The 20,794-nt window shown below is 37.4% G+C and overlaps 1 protein-coding gene across 1 annotated transcript in view; it reads right to left on the bottom strand.

Moving 5' to 3' along the window:
- The window catches only part of TBC1D4 (TBC1 domain family member 4), an 81,270-nt gene that overhangs the window by 11,268 nt on the left and 49,208 nt on the right, over positions 1-20,794 (bottom strand). The window contains 6 exon segments of the mRNA XM_015559228.1: positions 1,366-1,610; positions 4,312-4,470; positions 7,788-7,946; positions 9,052-9,054; positions 11,672-11,881; positions 14,290-14,450. Coding sequence (XP_015414714.1) covers positions 1,366-1,610; positions 4,312-4,470; positions 7,788-7,946; positions 9,052-9,054; positions 11,672-11,881; positions 14,290-14,450 — 937 coding nt within the window.

The raw sequence follows: 20,794 nt of genomic DNA, 5'->3' as shown, positions 1-20,794 counted from the left end.
GGGGGACGGGGAGGGGGGAGGGGGCGGGGGAAGCTACAGGAGGGTGGCAGCAAGCTACTGGTGCACGGATTTGTGCGCAGGGCTACTAGTTTTTAAATAAAAAAGTCACTGCATTTTTTAAGTGATAGCTATAGCTATCTTTTTATTTATTGACCAAAATCAGCTATTCATAAGTACTCTCTACTCCTTGTAATTCTAAGAAAAGCTACCAAACTGGTATTTCTGGAAATCAGAACTATTTAATTCCTATAAGGGCAGCAATATTTCCTATCCGATATGAGACTAGCAAACTATTCAGCAATAAAATGAAAAATAAAACCTTCCATGGTCATTATTATTTCACTTAGGGAATGTTTATAGACCTAGGAATGGTCAACAATTAGGAAGCAAATCACCGTATCTGTTTTACGGTGAACGCCCTTCATCTGACCTTACGCCTGAAAACCGAACATTGAGAGGAAAGCCCCATCCCCTACCAAAAACGTCATCTTCATAAAGAGAAATGGAGCACTGCTTCTCCACCATCCTCTCAGGAGGATCCCATACACCATCATATTCATCAAGTGAAAACATCAAGTCTTTTTTGTGGATTGGTAACTAAGATATTAAATGAGAAAACTGAGCCCTGGGAACTGGGAAATAGAGTACATTGTAAAAGCATTTTTTAATCTTTCACTTCTTATCCAAAGCACAATATTATGACTAACTGGGTATCATGCTGACCTCACTTCAAGGCAAGAGAACCCTGACATTCCTCTCTTTAAAGTCTCCCTTTATATTTTTACTACTAAAAGCTTTAAACTGCAAGGTAGTGGTTGTTTGGGATATCCTGTCTACAGATAAAATTTAAACCTCTTGTTAGAAACCTATACACTAAGGAAAATGAAGTTTAAACTAGAGAATTTGAACTAAGTTGAAGATAGAAGTAGCAGTGAAAACCCTACTGAACCAAAAAATCTTAACAGTGCTCCTTCAGAGCAGGCTCAGAAAAGCAGGCTGACACAGTACCATATACTTTGAACTTTTCCCCATCTAGGAACCTATCTGACCTTATGGTAAAAGTGGGGAGACATGATAAGCTCAAAAAGAACCATGCACAGACATCTGCCATTTCTGCACGCCGCCAAGTAAAGGAATAAAGACATTATATTCTTAGATTTTAAACAAAAGACCTATGATTCTTTGCAACTGATAAGTTGAGGAAAAGTGAATTAAGATGACTTAATTCTTCCATGTATGTAATGTGTAGTCTTAGGGGACAGTGGGTCCAAATTTCTTTAAATCTACTGTCATTTAGAAGAGGGTTGCTCCTAAGATTTTCTGGTCACAACTTTACGCATTCCCGGAGAATGTCCGCAGCCTCACCTGCAGCGACATCATGTCGGGTCTGTACTGTTTGCGGAAGCCCAGGTCATACATGAGGAACTTCAGCATTTCAAAGGCTTGCTCTTCACTCATGTGCAAAAGCAGGACTCCAGCCACAAAGCTGATCCCCTGACAGTAACCCACTTCTTTGTCCAGCAAGGAGTAGGCTTTCAAGAGGTTGAAGAGTGACAGCTGCCCTGCCCCAAGCTGTGCTGAAAAGTAAGGGTGAGTAGGAAATGTCCTTCCTGCAGAGGAAAAGAAAGGAAATATTTTTGAGATGTCCTCGTGCTTTGGAGACCAGAGCAAAACTGCAATTCAATGATTTCCAGAAATAAACATTCTTGCTCAAACCAGTTGGAGCTGCTTAGACTGCCCATGGAACTGGGTCTCTCTCTCTCTCTCAAATGAGTCTCTCTCTCTCTCTCTCTCTTTCTCTCTCTCTCTCTCTCCCCCCTCCCCCAACCCCCAAGTTCTCTAGATCATCACCCTATCTCCACATACAAGACAGGGAAGTAAACGTAAACATTTTATGCTAACCAGAATTTCTATGGGGGGGGGGGTGTGGAAACAAGCATAAACAAATCAAGGATATACCTAGAAGAGATCTCAAGAGAATAAAATATAAAATTTATTCTGAGTATAAATCAAGGCAAATTCTAAGGTCACATAAAGACCACCAGCTAACTGAAACCATAAGATGTGTCATTATTTAAAAGGAAATCTTAGTCGTCCTAAACAGATTTATTCCTGCTTCTCTTGTAATATGACACTGAAGGGACTTTTGGGAGCTGTTTTGTTTTACATTCAATCTGTCATTCAGGAAATACTTATTTTTCAAACATCCTTTGCTTTCTGTTTCTTAAACCACGTCCACAAGCCATGGAGACCTCTTCTTTCTCTCTTTCTCTCTCTCTCTCTCTCTCTCTCTCTCTCTCTCTCTCTCTCTCTCTCTCCAATATATCGAAAAAGGACAAGGAAAGTAAGGGGTCAAGATGATTTCAAAAACATTCCCCTCAGGTAGTGGAGCGCTGTCCCATGCACTGAAAGGTCACAGGTTTGATTCTAGGTCAGGCACATACCCAAAAGACCTATGATTCTTTGTGACTGACAAGGTTTCGGGTTCCATCCCAGGTTGGGGTGCGTGCAATTGATGCAACCAATTGATGCTTCTCTCTCACATCGATGTCTCTCTCTCTTTCAAGTCAATGAAAATATATATATTTTTTTAATTCCTTTCTAAAATTCTCCTTTGGATATAAAATTACTACAGAGATACTGCAGCCAGCAAACACAATCAGTCCTGGATCACTGAAAAATTGGTACTAAACAGAGAAACAAACCCATCTTCACCACCAACGCTGTGCACAGACTGGTGCCGGGACTTTCTTTGTGCCACAAAAATGAAGGGGATGGTAGCTTCCTTGTGAAATGACTACTTATGTAAGTTAAATCTTATAAGAATTTCAGATTTTTAAATGTTTCCACCACATGTGCTTAAGAGTGACACCCCTCCCCACACCCTCGGGAACTGATAAGATTAATTCTGCAGAACAAGTAAGGGGAAGATGTGAGAAAAAAACAAGAACACGCTGACGAAACACAGATGGCTACAAGTAGAGTCAAATAAGCATTTTTAAAATTATCATTTTACTTTCTCAGTTAAAATTTTTGTTAAAGAAAACGATAAATAAGTTATATAAGTAAGTCCCTGCAATCTGATCTCATCATCTCCTTCAATTAAGACATCTAGACTCACCCTACGTGTATCATCCCAATTTCTAGCTCCGGATCAATTTCCAGTCACAGAAGCACAGATCTGCAGGGTACACAAGGACTGCCTAGTGCCAAGTCCTCATTTAAGAGAGAAGATTGAGACTCAGAAGCAAAATAATTTGCCTAAAACCACACAGTTCAGTGGTAAAATCAGAACAAGAACTGAAGTTTCCAGTTTCTTTGTAAAATTCTCCCTTTTAATTCTATTGGGCTCAAAAATATTAACTGATTTGGGCCCCTTTCCCAAAAAAAGCTATCATCTAAAAGGAACAGAGGTCAAAACTAGGTTTTGGCCTGTGATTTTTATATGCCCTAATATAAGGTGACTCCAAATAAAACGTAACCACTTGTTTTCACAAATAGGCTCAAGTAACATATCTGCCCACTTTAAAATTACCAATTTTTAGGGATACAGATGAAATAGTCAAATGTCAATGTACAGTATTTAATCCAAAATGTTTGATATTATAAAGTAATAAAATATATATTATAATATGTTAATTTAGAGAAAAACTAGGCACAATATAATTTTTTAAATAATACTATTGTTACTTTCTTAAGTTATTTGAAATTTAGCACTGAGAAAGAAAGCTTTATGAGGCTGGCACTGGAAATGCTCCCCCAGGTTATAGTTACCCATTCATCAAACATTATGACAGCTAACTTTTCTTTCACCCTATAGGGAAGGATTCACAATTTCCACAACATAACTACTCATCATATTGCTTTATCAAGTCAAAGGCTTGTTTTCAGCAACCTGTCCAGATATACTTAATGGAACTTTGTTTTAAAAAATATTGGCAGCCCGTTTAACCTACTCTAGCCTATTTCAAAATCAAAGCTGATTGAGATAACTGTCCACCCCAAACAAAAGTCAGTTATTCAAAAACAGGAACTGAGATTATCTGACAATATGACCTTTATACTGATTCACATATAAGATAACTCCCTTTTCAGAGGGCAAGTTTGGTGACAAAATCTTCACTTTCTACTCAGGCAATTAGGACATCTTCAACGAGGTATAAAACCAACTGCCCTCCACAAAGGACAGAGTCAATTTCTCTACATAGGCCAACAGCTCCTCTTTCTCAACCAAAACACAGACAAACAAAAAACTCAACAAACGGACCCACTGTTTACTTTTGTAAATAATCATCAACAGGACAGACATACCTAAATCCACGAGAATAGCATGCTGCTGGGTGGTGAGCTGCTTCAGAAGTTCCTTATAGGATGTGTCTGGAGGTTGCTGCTTATTGGGCAATCGGTGCCGTAGACGATACTGTACCGCTAGGAACTGCCAGATTTCTCCTCGTCGGCTTTTGGGAACACCTACAGTCCGAGATAAAAATCAAGGTCTTGAACTCTGGATGGAAGTTGCTGAATTGTAGCTGGTGAACCATATAATGCTTGAAACAGGCAGCTATAATGTCCAGCTTGCCACTGTGTGAACATGGAGTACGACTAACAAGTTTAATCCCGCAGCTGCTGATGTCTTGCGAAAAAAAACCCACCCTCAAATAACAATGGCAATATTAGCAACATGGGCCAACACTGAGTGAGCACCTAATACAAAATTTACTGAGGGTGCCTCACTGCTAAGCATGGTAAAGGGGCTCAGAAAACACCCCAATGAGAGAGGTGATCACTATTACCCCCACTGTACAGATGGTGAAGCTGAGGCAGAAAGAGACTAAGTAACTTGCCCGAATTCACACAGCTAGCAAGTGGCAGCTTAGAATTAGAACTCCAGAAATCTGGTTTCAGAAGCCAAATTCTGAAATCCTGGTATGCATTACTGCCTATTATCACCTTTTATTTGGTTTGAAGCTAGTAACAAATGCAAATCCTCATATAACTTCTCAATATTGGTCATAAATAAGAAACTTTGTAAAAGATAATTAAATAGCATTCCTAGAATAATGAAGTAATAAAAATGAGAAGAACAATATGAAGGTATAACTGGAGTGCTAATGAATGACCTTCAGTCTTCGAGAAGAAAACATCTAGCCTATGAAATGAAGCATTAACTCCATTGTGTTAGAAAACCAAAGGGTATCACAAGCAATTCAAAGTATGCTAAAATTTTGCTTTTTATGCCAAAGGATATGAAGTAAGCACTGGGAGGGACAGAATTCAGTTCTTTACAAAGCAACTAATTTTATTTCACTACATTTTTTCAGTTCAGACAGACTAGCTCTGAAATACGTTCCTGAGCTCCAGCTGGGTAAAGGAAGGCTTAACGGCAATAATCTTTTTGGGCTGCAATGCCACAGTTTGTATCAGCTAAAAGTATTATTTTGCAAAAGCTATAGCTCAGGCTCACTGGCTGATTTACAAGGCCCTCCACAATATATCTCCAAACCACCTTTTCAGTCCGATTGCCTCCCATTCCCCACCTTACACGAAGCATAGGAAGCTGATGGCTATTGTCACACCTCCAATTCCTTACTGTCTCATGGAAACCCAAGCTCCCCCACTTGAATGCCTAGTGTATTTCTGCTTTTTTTACGGGTGAGCCTGAATGCCCTTCTTCTACCGAAGGCCTCCCGGACATTTCTGGGAGTAATCACTCCTTTCCACTCACTACTTGGCTCCTACTCTACTAGCACGGCCATATTAGATGACAGGTCGCTCTCTGCTGTATGTTCATCTGTTTTCCCTGCTGCAGTGGCAAGTTCCTGGAGAACAGTGAGCACACTTTCATCTCCGTATGACCAAGTCCAAGAACATACCTTGCTATGTAAGCGTCTGTTGAATGAATGAATGAGTATGTAAAATGTCATTCTTAGGGGGTAATTTTCATCAGTTTATTAAATGAATTATTGATCATCGGAGTGGACTGTTATACAAAAATGTAATTCACTTCAGTTAAACAAGTATTTATTGAGCATCTAATATGTAGCGGAGTAGAGACCATGGCCCTGAGGGTATCTCATCACTAAGAAATGAATAAATGCATTCTCAGGAAAACTAGTCTCATCCATTCATTCATTCATCCATTCATCCATTCAGTAAGTAACTTGTGCAAGATGCTCTCTTAGATGCTAGATGTGCAGTGCAGTGGTGGGGTGAGAAAAACATTAAACAAATGTACACGTAAATATAAAATTGCAACTTATCACCACAATCCCAGGGAAAGAATCATAAGAAAGAATAATAAAGTGAAACTAATTCTTTTTGGTGGAGGAGAGGAGCGGGCACACTATTTCTGAGGAAGTGGAATTTGAACTGAGTGCTGACGGATACCAGGACTCTCCAGACTGGGAGTGTGAGCAGCCATCTCTCCAGGAGGAGGGTGTGTGAAAGCCCTGAGATGGGCAGAGGAATGGGAGGAGGAAGGAGAAGTGAGAAGAAGATGGGATGGAAAGAAGGGAGCTGGGAAGAGGAGCAGGTAGCATGGTAAGGAAGAGGAGTGTAGGGAGGCTGCAGCATTCCACAAAGAAATAGGCTGGGACCCAGAGTCTCTCTGAAACACGTGATACAAGGTAGCGAGAGGCAGAAAATGAGATCAGAAAGATGAAGGAGAGGTTATGGGGGGCACTGGGCACAATGAAAGTTAAACTGTATCCTGTATGAAATGGGAAGATGGGCACCCCCTAAAACATATTTTAAAATCATACATCTCTCACACATTCTAGTAACCACTTTTTTCTCTAGTAACCATTTTGTCTCTCAAATAATGCACTCAATGAAAATCTTTAGGATTTCCATATTTTCAAGGCAAACCACCAGTATACTAGGCCTGTAAATGTAGGATCTTACAAAACTAATTTAAATTTAGTTATGTAACATTTTCACACATTACCATAACCTTTTAAAACAAGATTCATTATCAGTCATTTTAAATGACAGAGCAGCAGTGCAATATAATGGCCAAATAAAAGTAAATTTTCCAAAATAAATAAATAGATGGAAGGAAAACTTATTAATGGATTAACAAGAATATAATTATGTATATATAAACACGTACATGTAAGTGAATATACATATACATGTACACATGTATGTAAATAAACTGTTCTAACCAAATGATGGAAATGAGTCAAGTCTGTCAGCCTGAATTATTTTATGGATATGATCGAAGATCTGTACCAGCGAGTCCAAGGAATCTGCTCCTTCCTTGGTAAACAACGACACTGAGCTGAGAACAGCTGCCTGAAGGAGGCAGGAAAGTCTGCAGAAAAGGTGCTGCTTCAGGGACACTCTCTCCGTTAGCACCATTTCTTACCAACTGAGTCACTGACTGCTGGCAGAAGTAATCACTTTCTTTTTTTTTTTATAGGTAAAGCATACAGACAAAAGTATGCCCAACATGCACAAATTAAAAAAAAAATCTCTGAAGCTTTCTCTAAAAAGATTGAGCCCTAACCAGTTGGTTCAGTGGATAGCACTTCGACCTCTGGACTGAAGAGTCACGGGTTTGATTTTGGTCAAGGGCACATACCTCGGTTTCAGGCTCAATTTCTAGCCCCCATCCAGGCTCGTATGGGAGGCAACCAATCAATGTGTCTCTCTCCCATTGATATTTCTCTCTGTCTCTCCCCCTCTCTTCCACTCTCTCTAAAAATCAATGGAAACAGATCCTCGGGTGGGGCTTAACAAAAAAAACAAAAAAAAAAGGAGAAGATTGAGGTGCTCTAAAATACCTTCTTTAAGAGAAGTATGAATGTCTTCCATATCACATTTTGTTTTTCCTCTGCAGTTCAATAACTTCTTATCCCAGGTTATTAAGATCTCCTTCTGACATACACCAACTTCTTCATAGTCCAATTTAATTTTTCTGGAATGGAGTTCATCTCTGCTTGCTGAGAAAAACAAGAGAATTTATGTAAGACCGATATGTTTTTAAAATATAGTATTTTTAACATTGTATTGTATTTGTAAAACTATACCAAATGACTTTTAGGAATCAACCACTAATATTTTCTGAAAAAAGAAAAATTTTTTAAAAGTGAGAATACATGAAAGGTTCTCAAACTTTGAGTCATATCATGTAAGAAAATGTCAGGAGTAACTTCCTGAGGAGGTTTTACTCTGTATCTTACAGTCTGTCACTCTGCTAAATATAAAAATAAACCATGTTTGCTCTGCTAAAGATTTCAATCCTATCTAATAATAGACAAACATGGTAATTGACTGCACCTTTGCTACCCCTCCCATTGGCTAATCAGCATGATATGCAAATTAACCGCCAACAAAGATGGCGGCTAATTTGCATACATAGGCTCCAAGCAGCAGAGGGAAGACTGAAGGCGAGCCAGAGCAGCGAAGTTGTAAGACTGAAGGCGGCTCCAGCCGGAGCGAAGGCCTGGGTCCCGGGTGCCAGAGGAAAACCTGTGCCGGAAGCCAGGAGAAGGGAAGGCCTATTGCATGAATCTCTTCGTGCAGCGGGCCTCTAGTTTTTTTTATAAATGTGATAGCCTCCAAAATGACAACTTACAACATTTCAAACACCATGCAAGTGTTAATATTTTATATTTGACATCTATGAGAAGAAATGTCTCATGCTAACTTTGATTCCATAAATATTTGACCATCATAACCTGGTATTTTTTTATAACTATTTCCATTAGGAACACTGTCCTTAACAACACTGAGTTATGCATTCCTGTGTTCATTCGTAATAATCTTAAAAAGGAGAATTCATGTTACTGAAGTTATCACTACTTCCATTTTTTAAATAGTACAAAATTCTCTTTCATTTGCTGGGCTAAAATATAAGCCCAGAGCTTATTAAAAGAAATGCCTACAAAAGCAAGCACTATCTTAATTTGGTCTTTATTTGATTTCAAAATGAAGAAGAAAAACCATGACAGAATATATTTTTTCTCTTTCTTTCATATTATGTTGAACAGGAGTCTTTCAGAGTAACCTGTACTTATTCAAGCCCATGGGGCTCAACTACCTTACCTTCTGCAACACAAATCTTTGTCATGCATCCAAAGTCCTCGACAGCACAAAAAACAACAGCAAAACCAGTATTACTCTTTACTTAGTGTGTTTGAAACCTTTCAAAAAAGTTTAAATATCTTACAATCGACTGCTATTCGAAAAGGGTTGTAAAATGCTCTACATAAAACTCCAGACATAATAAAAAAAAATTAATCACACACAAAAATAGTCCTCCTGGATACCACTAGATGGCTTTCTAGCATAATTTAGCTTTGATTCTCAATATTTGCTTTGTATTTCTCTATGATAATCAAGTAAAAGGAGTGAATTCATTAAAGCTAATAATAAATATAATCTCACATTTAACTTTACTAATGATTTTTTTCACAATGAACAAAGCATAACATATCTTAAGATTTTCCTTTTCTCCAACCTCCTGTAGACCTTTTTTTTTTTCATTTAAAATGATAATAACTACCTACGATGTGCCAGCTGCAGACCCTGAGGATAAACTGCTGAGTAAGAGCAGTTCATCTCTGCCCTCAATTATTTAATGAGGCAAGAATAAAGTGCCACCAAGAAATGATTATCCATTGGCTAGAATTTTAATAAGCTAAATTATTTTGTCTTTGTTACATAAGTAGAAAAATAAATATAAAACTAATAAAGTTTTCTATAGTATATTCTAAATGTCAGCTCCATTCATATTCTGTCAGTTTCTACAGTATACACAGAGTCCGTTGCATTGAAACATTCCACTTCCCTATATTCACACACATAGTTGAGAAATACTGTGGCATACTGGGAAAAACCCGAGAACCATGAGAAGTAAACACACGGTTTAGTACCTGTCTGCCAGCACATCACCGTGTGACCTTAGGTTAATTCCTTATCCAGCCCAAGCCAATGACTAACAGTTGCAGAAAGAAGAATGGAGCTTAATAATCTTTAAGGCCATTTCCAATGCAGTCTATGATTCTAAAACTTCCTTAGGAATTTAATCTAAGGTTCTACTTGCACATACTCCCAAATGTTAATGAAATATGTAAGTTCATGCTTTAAATGTTTTAGAGCAGCGGTTCTCAACCTGTGGGTATCGACCCCTTTGGCGGTCGAATGACCCTTTCACAGGGGTCGCCTAAGACCATCCTGCATATCAGATATTTACATTACGATTCATAACAGTAGCAACATGACAGTTATGAAGTAGCAACAAAAATAATTTTATGGTTGGGTTACAACATGAGGAACTGTATTTAAAGGGCCAGAAGGTTGAGAACCACTGTTTTAGAGGATGATAGCCATCCTTTTTCAACTTCTTTTTCTGTTTATGAGTTAATTCAAGATGTAACCAATTGCTTGAAAACACACAGGAGGGGGCAAAAATAGGTTTACAGTTGTAGGTATGAGAAACACAGAGTTTATTCTTGTATTATTATTTATTGTATTATTTTCCAAACCAACAACTGTAAACCTATTTTTGCCCCATCCTATAAATTCAATTCCTTTAAAAAAATGTATGGCTCTTCAAGTGGGCATACTATTTATCACACCAAACTTTTAAAAGCTATGTCAACAGCAACTAATTGCATTTTTTTAAAAGAACATTTACTTCCTAGGGATATGTAAAATCTTAGTACTCTTCATTCTGCTAAGAAAAATAACAGTAAAGAAAATAAATTATGAGCTTGCAAACTAAATATTGTTGAAATAAGGCGAAATTATTTCTGAACTTAATTAAAAACTGAACTGAATAACAGGTAGATGATGAGCACAGAAAGGTGAATACTTGTATTTAAAAAGCTTTTCGGAAGACAACACAATAAAAGCAACTCAGAGACAATCCTCCATTGTACAGTTTCTAAGACTCCAAAAAATCAAAGTGTCTACTTAAGCTAAATCTTTCCTTTTACAAATGTAAAAGATAAGACTCTTTTATGTTAAGTGATTTGCCAAAGATAATGGCATTAATACACTTTGGTACTGTCTCCACATCTCCTGGTGTGTGGTTCTACCAGTACTGAGGTAAATAACATCAATATTTCAAAGTCTGGAAAACACATTCTAAAGCATTTGGTATTTATAAACTTAGCAATAAAGTTTATAAACAGCACAATAGCTACTATAAATTATACAATTGTAAATTTAATGATTTGCATATAATTTTTAAATAGAAAATTTATAACAAAAATATGAACTTTGATTTGATAATATGTAATTAGACACTTTAATTGGATACAATTTATTTGAAATAGTCTTATTTCGCCTATTATAAAGTTATCCTGAAAGTTGAAAATCATATTCAACAAGAATTTGCTTTCTCATGCTTTGTTTTTTTTAAAGTAATGCACAATGACATTTCAGTCATATCAAATACATTGATGATCAAATATATATGAATGTATTATTGTATTATCTACACTCTCTATTACCCAAATATCTCTAAGAGTGCCTGATGTTTTAATTCTGCTAAGCCAAAATGCCAATATTTCAAGCTGGCCTTTCCCGTGTTATAACCACTTCACAAAATAGAAATAAGCAATTATAATCAGTAGCCTAGTAAAAAGTGCGTATACAGTCCAAGACAACAATCTTAAATTATAGTAGCATATCATTTAGCCCCATTTGAATGGCTAACCTTCCAGTTTCTGGTTTTCTTTTTCCATTCGAAGCAACAAAATCTGTTGGTGTATAGCTTTTCTCCACAAACTCCTCAATTCTTCTGATTTTTTTCTTTCTTCAGCTTTTTCTGGGTCATCGCCCCCAGACATGAATATAACCACCGGTTCCTCCTCCATGGTGGGAGCGAGAGGGGACAGCGGCAGCAGCTCATTCCTGTCCAGTCCATCTGCAGAGAAGAACACAGTGAGGGGCATTCCTCAGCAGTAGCCCAGGCTACACAAGTTTTCTCCAGCATCAACGTGCTCTCTTCCTATCATCCACCTTTAAAGCTTTGCACAGAGCCACTTTCCCAGCCACTGTGAGTGTCTGGAAGGAATGGTTTAAGTAAACTCACTGGACTGAATTCCCCTTCCAGAGTTCCCTCTCATAGTGAAATGAAAGCGTATCTCATTTCACCACTTCTTCTTTCCGCACAAAATGACCTAAAAGGTAGGTGCTCCAAAATGAACCGGCCTTTCCCCTGGGTTTTAACACTTCTGCAATTCACCTATGTACACCCTCTGATTGTGCAAAGCAAAAGGAGTGCGTGAGTCAGTATGAGGGCTCTCCTGAAGGCTACATGCACCATCTCAATCCTTCAGGAGAAAAGCGGCTGAGCAACTCTGGGCACGCCTTGGCTCAGCACCCTGCTCACTCCTCCTGCAACAGTCTCTTGCCCAATTCCTGAGCTCATTTGCTCCTCTGTTCCAGTCCATCTTTTGTACCGGTGCCATTTTTTCTGTATTAACAGGCATGACCATGTCTCAAAACATGTCAATGATTGCTTATATCCCAAAGAACTATGTCCAGACTACAGGGGGTAGCATATAGATCCCTTCAGGCTCCGGCCGCATGTAACCTTCCCATCCTCATCTCAGTCTTCCATTCTGTGCTCCCAAAGTTCAATTTCTCATGATTCTCTGACCTACAAAATTCCCTCCAACGACTCCAGAGCTTTGCTAGTTCCTCTTTCTGAAACATACTTGTCTCAGCAATGAGTTTAAACAAACACCTAGCTTTGCCCTGAAGCTTCTTCTTACCAGCTGAGGCAGAGTTGATTTTATCTTTAGTAATGTCAACTGTTTCCTTGTTTGTTTTTTTAATTTATAAATTGACCTCCATTCGTACCCTTATTTATTTTCTTAATACATAACTTTAAAAAAATTTGTTTTACTCTTTCACTCTTGTTTTAGCTACTTGAGTTAAATATTTAGTACATTTAAGTTTTGGCTTTCTTAATTTTAGAAATGCTCTCTAAATACGACTCAATTTTTATCATATTTTCTTCCTTCTAGCTTCTAGTAGAATTTTCAGTTTCCAAACAGACAAAATATTTTAGTTGTCCTCTAATTCTTGAGTCTTTTCTTTCTTTCATTTCTTTTTTTTTCCGTCTTTTTTCTTTTTATTCTTATTTGCACTGAAATCAGAGAACAGAGTATAAATGGTCATGATGGTGTGGAATTCATTAAAAAAATCTTTGGAGCCAAGAACATAATTAATTTTTATGACTGTTCCGTATGTGCTACAAATGAATGAATTTTCTAATGGCAAGATTCCATATAAATTTCAGATCTACTTTGTTTAATTGTATTTCTCAATTTGTATTCAATGTTTCTATATTCAATTTTCATGGGGGAATATATTAAAAGAGCTAGTGATTTTTTTTTATTTCTGCCAAAAATTCTGTGATTTTCTAGCACTCAAGTCTGTATACGTTTGTGTGTTCTCATTATTTTTATATCTTTCTGTTTATTATTAGTTTTTTTCCCCCTCTGTTTTTGTTTTAATTTCTAACAATAGGTCTAACATTCAAAGACAGCTGCCACAGTCTCTTTTGCTTGATATTCGCCTAGTCTATCTGTATCCATTTCTTCATTGTTCAACACTTTATGTCACTTTATTTTATGTGTGACTGTTAAAAAAGAGTACATTGCTTTTCCAATAATAAAAAAGGCTACGACTATGCTGAATGTCAACTATAATTGAGTAGAACAGACTGACTGACAGCTGTCAGAGGGGAGAGGGGTTGGAGAGGAGCTGGGTGAAAAGATGAAGGGATTAAGGGGAAAAAACAAAAATTAAAAAGCACAGAGACACAGACAACAATATGGTGATTGCCAAGGAAAAGGGGGAGGTGAGAGGGGGAAGATGATAAAGGGGGGATAAAGGGTGGCAAGAAGAGATTTGACTTGGGTGGCGAGTGCCAATGCAGTATGCAGATGATGTGTTACTGAGTTGTGTACTTGAAACCTATATGGTTTTATTAAGTAATGTCACTCCCAATAAATTCAATTTTTTAAAAATTTCAAAGTTGGAAAGAAGGAGGGAAGGAAGGAAGGAACGTTAAAAAAAATCTATGACTTCTTTTCCAGCATTATCATAGTTCCTGATTTTGGAAACTTACTCATTCATTAAACAAGCATTTACTGAATTCCAGGTATGTTCTAATGATATCTGAGAAGTTAACCACTATCTAGTGGAAAGAGAAATTATTTCTCCACTGTAATACGTAAGTCTCTTTGGACACAAGCCACTGCATTCCATTCCCTAATTTACACTAATGAGGAGTAATTCTTGAGTGAGCACCATACAGACCCTGCTGCTGCATTGCTGAGGGAGACTTGTTCATGGGAGAAGCAACCCTGAGGAAGATGCGCTGCCGCCAGGAGATTCGGCGAGGAGTGACAGGGGTTCCTCCAACATTCAGGGAATCATTGCTGCAAGTAGACGAGGTCCTTTTTCTCCCCTCTCCATCACTGCAGAAAGCAAATATGTAAATATATAACTTGTAAGGATCACTACATAACCTGGTTCTTTGCAACAATATGGTAGCACAAGCCATTCACAAGTCCCGCCACAGGCAAGCACAGCCACAGGCAGCATGGAGCAAGGCATCAGGTGGCACACTGGGCACCCAGGCCACCACATCTCTGGGAAAACGCACTCCAGGGCACAGCCCAGTCATGAGAAGCTCTCCTGTTTCTACTCATTCCATAGTAGCCCACCTTTTAAGTCCTAATGTAAGGAATGCAAAGGTTGCTTAAGTAATGAACTCATGCTTTGCTAAAAATTTCAAATAGTATGCTCTAAGCAATCTAAGTATTCCATAAAAGGTTCATAAAGAACTTTTCTTATAGTTCTTATAGAATAGGCTAATAAAGATAGTTTCTAATTGGCTATGAGTGTTAAGATTCGCCTCCAAATAGATCGCTACCAAGAGCTGGATCATGGCAGAAAGTAATATGAATTAAGGCAGAACAGTCAACGTTGGGATTGCTGTTAGGTAATATGTTAAGAAAAAACTGTGGTCAAATAAGATTGAATAGGTTAAATTTAAAAATATTAAACATATTCTTTATAGTAGGACTATAGTAGGACTTCATAGAGACTGTAATCTTCTAGCAAGCACTGCAACTCTCCAAGAGGGAAATGGTGCACAAAAATTCCCTAACTTATTCAACCCCAGCTTTTTTGGAAGGTTGGGGGTGCCACACCTTTCTGTATAAGTCTTCCAGAAACATGTGGAAAGGCTGGTCTGCTCTAAGAATCTCCTTTCTGGGAAAGGTTGCTCTAAGTTATGCTAGGCCTATCTGCAATAAAAGATCATTATGACTCAAATTCACTTTTGAGACCAATTATGTCAGTAACTGAAATACTATGCAATAATTGTTGCTGTTAGTGGTGGGAATACTTCACTTTTCTTGAGTTTCAAGGCGTCTGAGCTTCCCTGAGAATGAGGAAGATGCATGTTTATAGGTGTGATACCAATAAGTGAAGGTGCAAAAATTTTGATGAGCTCAGGAAGTGTCCGCTCTTAAATCAGAAAAGAAACTCAGGCTGAAAAACCACACCCACCCAGGTTCTCAGCAGAGCTCTGTGGTGCTGGGGTCATCAGAGGTCAGGAGACATTCAGATCTGCTTGTCATAGTTTTATTTACTTCATGTACTCACACATCAGGTAATTCCATTATTTCTAATCTTGATCTATCATCCTGGAAATATTACTTATGAATTAGCTAAATGAAGGTTAATACTTTCAAGCTGCTACGCAGACAGAAGTTGTCATGATGTACTATGATACTTCAGAAAGTGGCAGATATATATATATCTCAATACAGTCAAACCTCCTTTGTTGTGTATCTGGATAAAATTATAACCCTAATATACGCCCATGGTTCAAAACGCCCTGAAATATTGACTACATTTGTTCATCTTTACTTCCACTTTGGAAAGTATTAATTCAAGTATTACCCTTTTAGAAACTGTGATTCAGATGTCTATATATAATAGTCATAACCTGATAAATACTTTCATTTTATCGAGCCTGAAACCCGGGCATGTGCCCTGACCAGGAATCAAACCATGACTTCCTGGTTCATAGGTCAACCACTGAGCCACACCAGCCAGGCAACACTTTCATTTTAGTAACATTATCTCATTGGCAGTTACTTACTAATGCTAGTTCATGGGTGTATTTCTAACTCCTAGTTAGTAACTAGCAAATAACAGTAATAACTCAATAAATATCCATTGAATAAACACTGTAAAACAATATGAAACATTAACTCAGAAGGTTAGTAAAATGGACAAAAAATAATATTGGCTGAGCTAACATGACAGGAATAAATAAAAGATGGATCTTCTTAAAATCTTTAGTTGGTAGTCATGACTTTTAAGTTTTCCTAGCAAAAAGTTCTGTTTCCCAAAAGTACAGACTAAGCTGTTGATGACTCTAGTAGCTATTGACAATGAAAACAGTGTTAGTAAACAACATAAGGCATCTTTTTTCCAAGTAAGTGTTGTTCCTGTCCTCTATAAGGGCATCTAATTTATAATTTAAGCCTAGAAAGCTAACTAAATTATGTAAAAGCACCTATTTCAATCCCTCACGGGTGAGCTTACCTTAACTTCTTAGTAGCTCTACTAAAGAATACTAGAGTAAACCAAATCAAAGGATTCTTAAACTTTTACATTTTAATGCTGGAATTAAACCATCTTTTGAAAATCTCCTGATTCACTGTTAATGGCATATCAAGTATTTAGAAAGTACTACAAATAAGACTGGGAAGTACCTATATCAGTTTTACTACTATAAAATACAGACTTTGGGGAGGAATGTTATAAAACAAGTACATAAAATAGCCTTACATTAACCTTACATATTTGAAAATTTCATAACGTCTACAATTTTAAATCCTGAAATCCAAATGAAATGCCAATGACCCATTGTCCTCCCATGTCTGGAATTCAACAGCAAGTAATAAGCCAAAAATTAGCAGTCAAAATATAAGATAATAATATACTGAAAGGAAGGACTTACATAACAGACCATTTGACCTTTATCTGGTACTAAAAAACGACATCCTGAAAAAGCAGCTTGGTGGCTGAGATAAGGCATGAGCTGCAAGAAGATGTGGATTCAGAAGCCAGGGTCCAGATAAGTGTTTCAACAGTCAGTGCGTGGAGGCAACTTACAGTAGTTTAATCTCAGATGTACATGTAGTCAGCAATCTGACATTCTTAAATTGGTAATTTCAAGAATCAAAACCATGTGAAAGATAATGCATGAAAATTCTTATATTCCACCTTGAAAACTACACTGGGGACTGTTGAACCTCAGAGGGAAGGCAGGGGAGGGTGGGTGGGAAGAGACCAACCAATGAACTGATATGCGTATATGCATAACCCCTGGATAAGGACAATGGGTTAGTGAGGGCCTGGGGTGGGGAGGATGGAGCGGGCTGGAAGAGGTTAATGGGGGGAAAGGAGGACCTATGTAATACTTTCAACAATGAAGATTTTTTTAAAAGGTATCTGGAGACCAATAGGAAGTGAGCCAGTGATGTGTTTTGGATTTCATGGTAGCCATCACAAGCTCCCAAGATTTGATGGTCCTCTTAAAAGAGTAGTAGCAGTGAAATAAAGCACTAACAAATTTGAAAAAAAAAAAAAAACTACACTGGGATGAGGTAAAAAATGTGGAGGTGGGAGGGTGCTATTATTATATCTTTTAATATATAAAAGATTGGTTGTTTGAGTTGTTTTTGTACTTGTAACTTTAGTGTTCCCTTTGACTTCTCCTTTAATTAAATTTAGCAGGTAGCCAAGCACAATGTCCACTTTTTGAGTGAAAATAAAAACAAAACAACATGTAGTAATAATAAAACTAATACAAAAAGCACACACTATGTGCCAGGCATTGTTCTAAGCATTTTGCAGGTATGAACTCATTTCATTTTCACAGTACCTATGGGGAAGGTGTTATTACTATTTCCATTTTAGTGAGAAACCTGAGATAGAAAGAAGCTAAGTAACTTGCCCACAGTCCCATGGATAATAAGTGGAGGAACCAGAATGCAAACTCAGGAAGTCTGAAATCCAGAAACTTACGTACTGTGATTTATCTTGCCAATGTAAACACTTTTTGCAACAGTTCAGAAAAGGTCTATAAAATCTCAAAACCAAAGCAGTCAGAACTCCAAGGATCCCCTGTATCTCTGATGAAAAATATCTGGTCAGTATTTCTCTTTTCATTTATCTGAATGGAAAAATGTCATTTATTTCAGCAGATTAATAACTTCAGAGTAGTATTAGGTATTCATTTATGTAAATGTCTCATTTCCTTTTGTTTGCTGTTAAAATCATTGCGTTCCAAAATGTAAAGGCTTTTTTATTTTTAATTAGGAGGGACAAATCAAAAACACATTAATATGGTGGAATATACGTATATTAATTATCTTTACATTTTTTTTAAAATAATGAAACAAGCCCTAGCTGGTTTGGCTCACTGGATAGAGCGTCGGCCTGGGGACTGGAGGGTCCCAGGTTCAATTCCAGTCAAGGGCATGTACCTTCGTTGCAGGCACATCCCCAGTAGGGGTTATGCAGGAGGCAGCACATTGATGCATCTCTCATTGATGTTTCTAACTCTCTATCACTCTCCCTTCCTCTCTGTAAAAAAAAAAAAATCAATAAAATATATTTTAAAAAATAATGAAACAAAATCATTCCCTTATTTTTCATATAATCTTTTCTTTTCTTTCTGTATTTTGGAATATCAACATGTGCATTATAAAACTGCTTTCCAAAAAACATATTCTGGAAATTTATTCTGTGCCAGCATTACCTCTGTTTAAATATATTAAATTAAAAATGAATAACTAGGAAGGAAATACAATGTGGAAAACTCCCACCTATTTTTGTATGGGTATAGTCTATATATTCTTCCTATTACTAGTCACCACAATCCATGAACAAAATGAGGAGCCATAAGGGGAAGAAATATGTGTACCACAATGAGGGCTGGTAGGCATTTCCGAGTCCTTCTGGATGGAGCCTTGATCAAAAGCAATGGATATGATATGAAGTACCCCTCCCACAGAGCTTCAAAATAATGTTTTAGTAACATATCCTTGACCAAGCAATTAGAGCCTTCACCACCTCAGCTATTAAATTAACATGATGGTGCTTATGTTAATACAGAATTGTTGATGCTCACTTGCCAGATTTAATAACTAATTGACTGGATATTGTATAGAATGAAAGGATTTTAGTGACCACTCACAGGGACTCAACTTTAAGAAGGATGCCATCATGTTTTATTTCCCACCAGGACGACATGGATACACTTTTCATAAAGGCACTCTTAGGCCAGGATCTGCTGTACAAAGGTGTTGTTCTGCTGAGCAGCAAACTGCCCCTCATCCTTCAACTCCGAGCACCCATCTAAAACTACTAGCTCCATAAAGTCCAAATAAATGACTACACACTGATTAAATCTATAGCTAAATCACAATGTATTACAACTCAGGATAGAAACAAAACTTGATTAATGTAATACTAACTACTTAACAGAAATCTAAGAAAACTTTCTTTTTGTAAATATCCCAAGAAAGGCTGCATGGAACAAAATAGTAATGAAACTTCAGCTGTTTTTGCACAGGATCCATAGCCCCATTCAAGTCACAATCGCATCAGGTGCACTAATAGCCTATCTAAGTCCTGGCTTTCAATTGAGTAAACCATCTATCATCACGGAAAATCTTTATTAATTAAAAAACAAACAAACAACTGAGATTGAACTATTTTAATGGAAATCAACATACAGCATCTGAGTTATGAGTCAAAAGTGATAGATTAATCAGTGGAACGATGTGCAAAACAAAAAAAGAATGAGGAAAACAAAAAGCTTTATTTCCTAAACTCTATACTTAATGCAAATTTTATTTTAAAAGAAAATTTTATTTTTACATTGGAATTGAAAGTATCTCTGGGTAGCTTATTTACTTACATCCTTTTAACCTAAGATTAAGAAAATGATAGCAAGCAAGACATTAATTTTTCCCACAGCTTAATTTAAACATATGTAAAATAAGGAAATTATAGGCCAAATGACATGTAAGATAATAAACAGATCAAATTATATGCTGTTGTAAAACCTAAAAGGGCAAAAAGTAAAACTAACATTTCCATTAGGCTTTTAAAAGCAGATCAGAGTTATTATGTAAATGGTCTTATAGCCAACCATAAAAAAAGTAAAGGTCAATTAAAAGTATACAAAAAGTTACTTTTCATCTTTCCAATGTGGCCAAAATAATTTTTGAGATAATATTTTTCTCCCTGTACATATCATTCTAGCCCAGTCTTTAATACAATGTTTTTACTCCAACTTGAAAGAAACCAAAATGTCAGTGGTCCCCAGTAGGAAAATGGGCATGTCTGTCTTTCATTGAGCTGGGAATATAAGCAAAGCATGGACATTAGAACAAGGCAAAGAGTACCCGTTTCCAGTTAACTTGTTCAGCAGTGACCCTGGATGCTTGCCCCAGAAGCATGCTGGTCAAGAGGAAGAAGTGTCATCAGCGATGTGGTCAGACTTCCACATTAAGGAAGTAGGTGTTTTCCTGTGTCCAGACCAGTGGGAGGTCTGGAGGCCTCAGCAGTGTCTCAAAGTACCCAACGTGACAGAAATTAAGATGGGCAGAAATCCTAATATTTAAAAATCCAGGGGCCGTCACAACCGAAACAACCCGACGGACGACTGAACAGCAGGCTGCGTGGGGTGACCAGGCCGGCGGGGGAGAGGGGGGCGGGGGGGGTG

This window comes from Myotis davidii, unplaced genomic scaffold (genome assembly GCF_000327345.1).
Source record: "Myotis davidii unplaced genomic scaffold, ASM32734v1 scaffold274, whole genome shotgun sequence".
NCBI lineage: Eukaryota > Metazoa > Chordata > Mammalia > Chiroptera > Vespertilionidae > Myotis > Myotis davidii.
The sequence above is the reverse complement of the archived record's forward strand: the minus strand, read 5'-3'. Positions and strand labels throughout refer to the sequence as shown.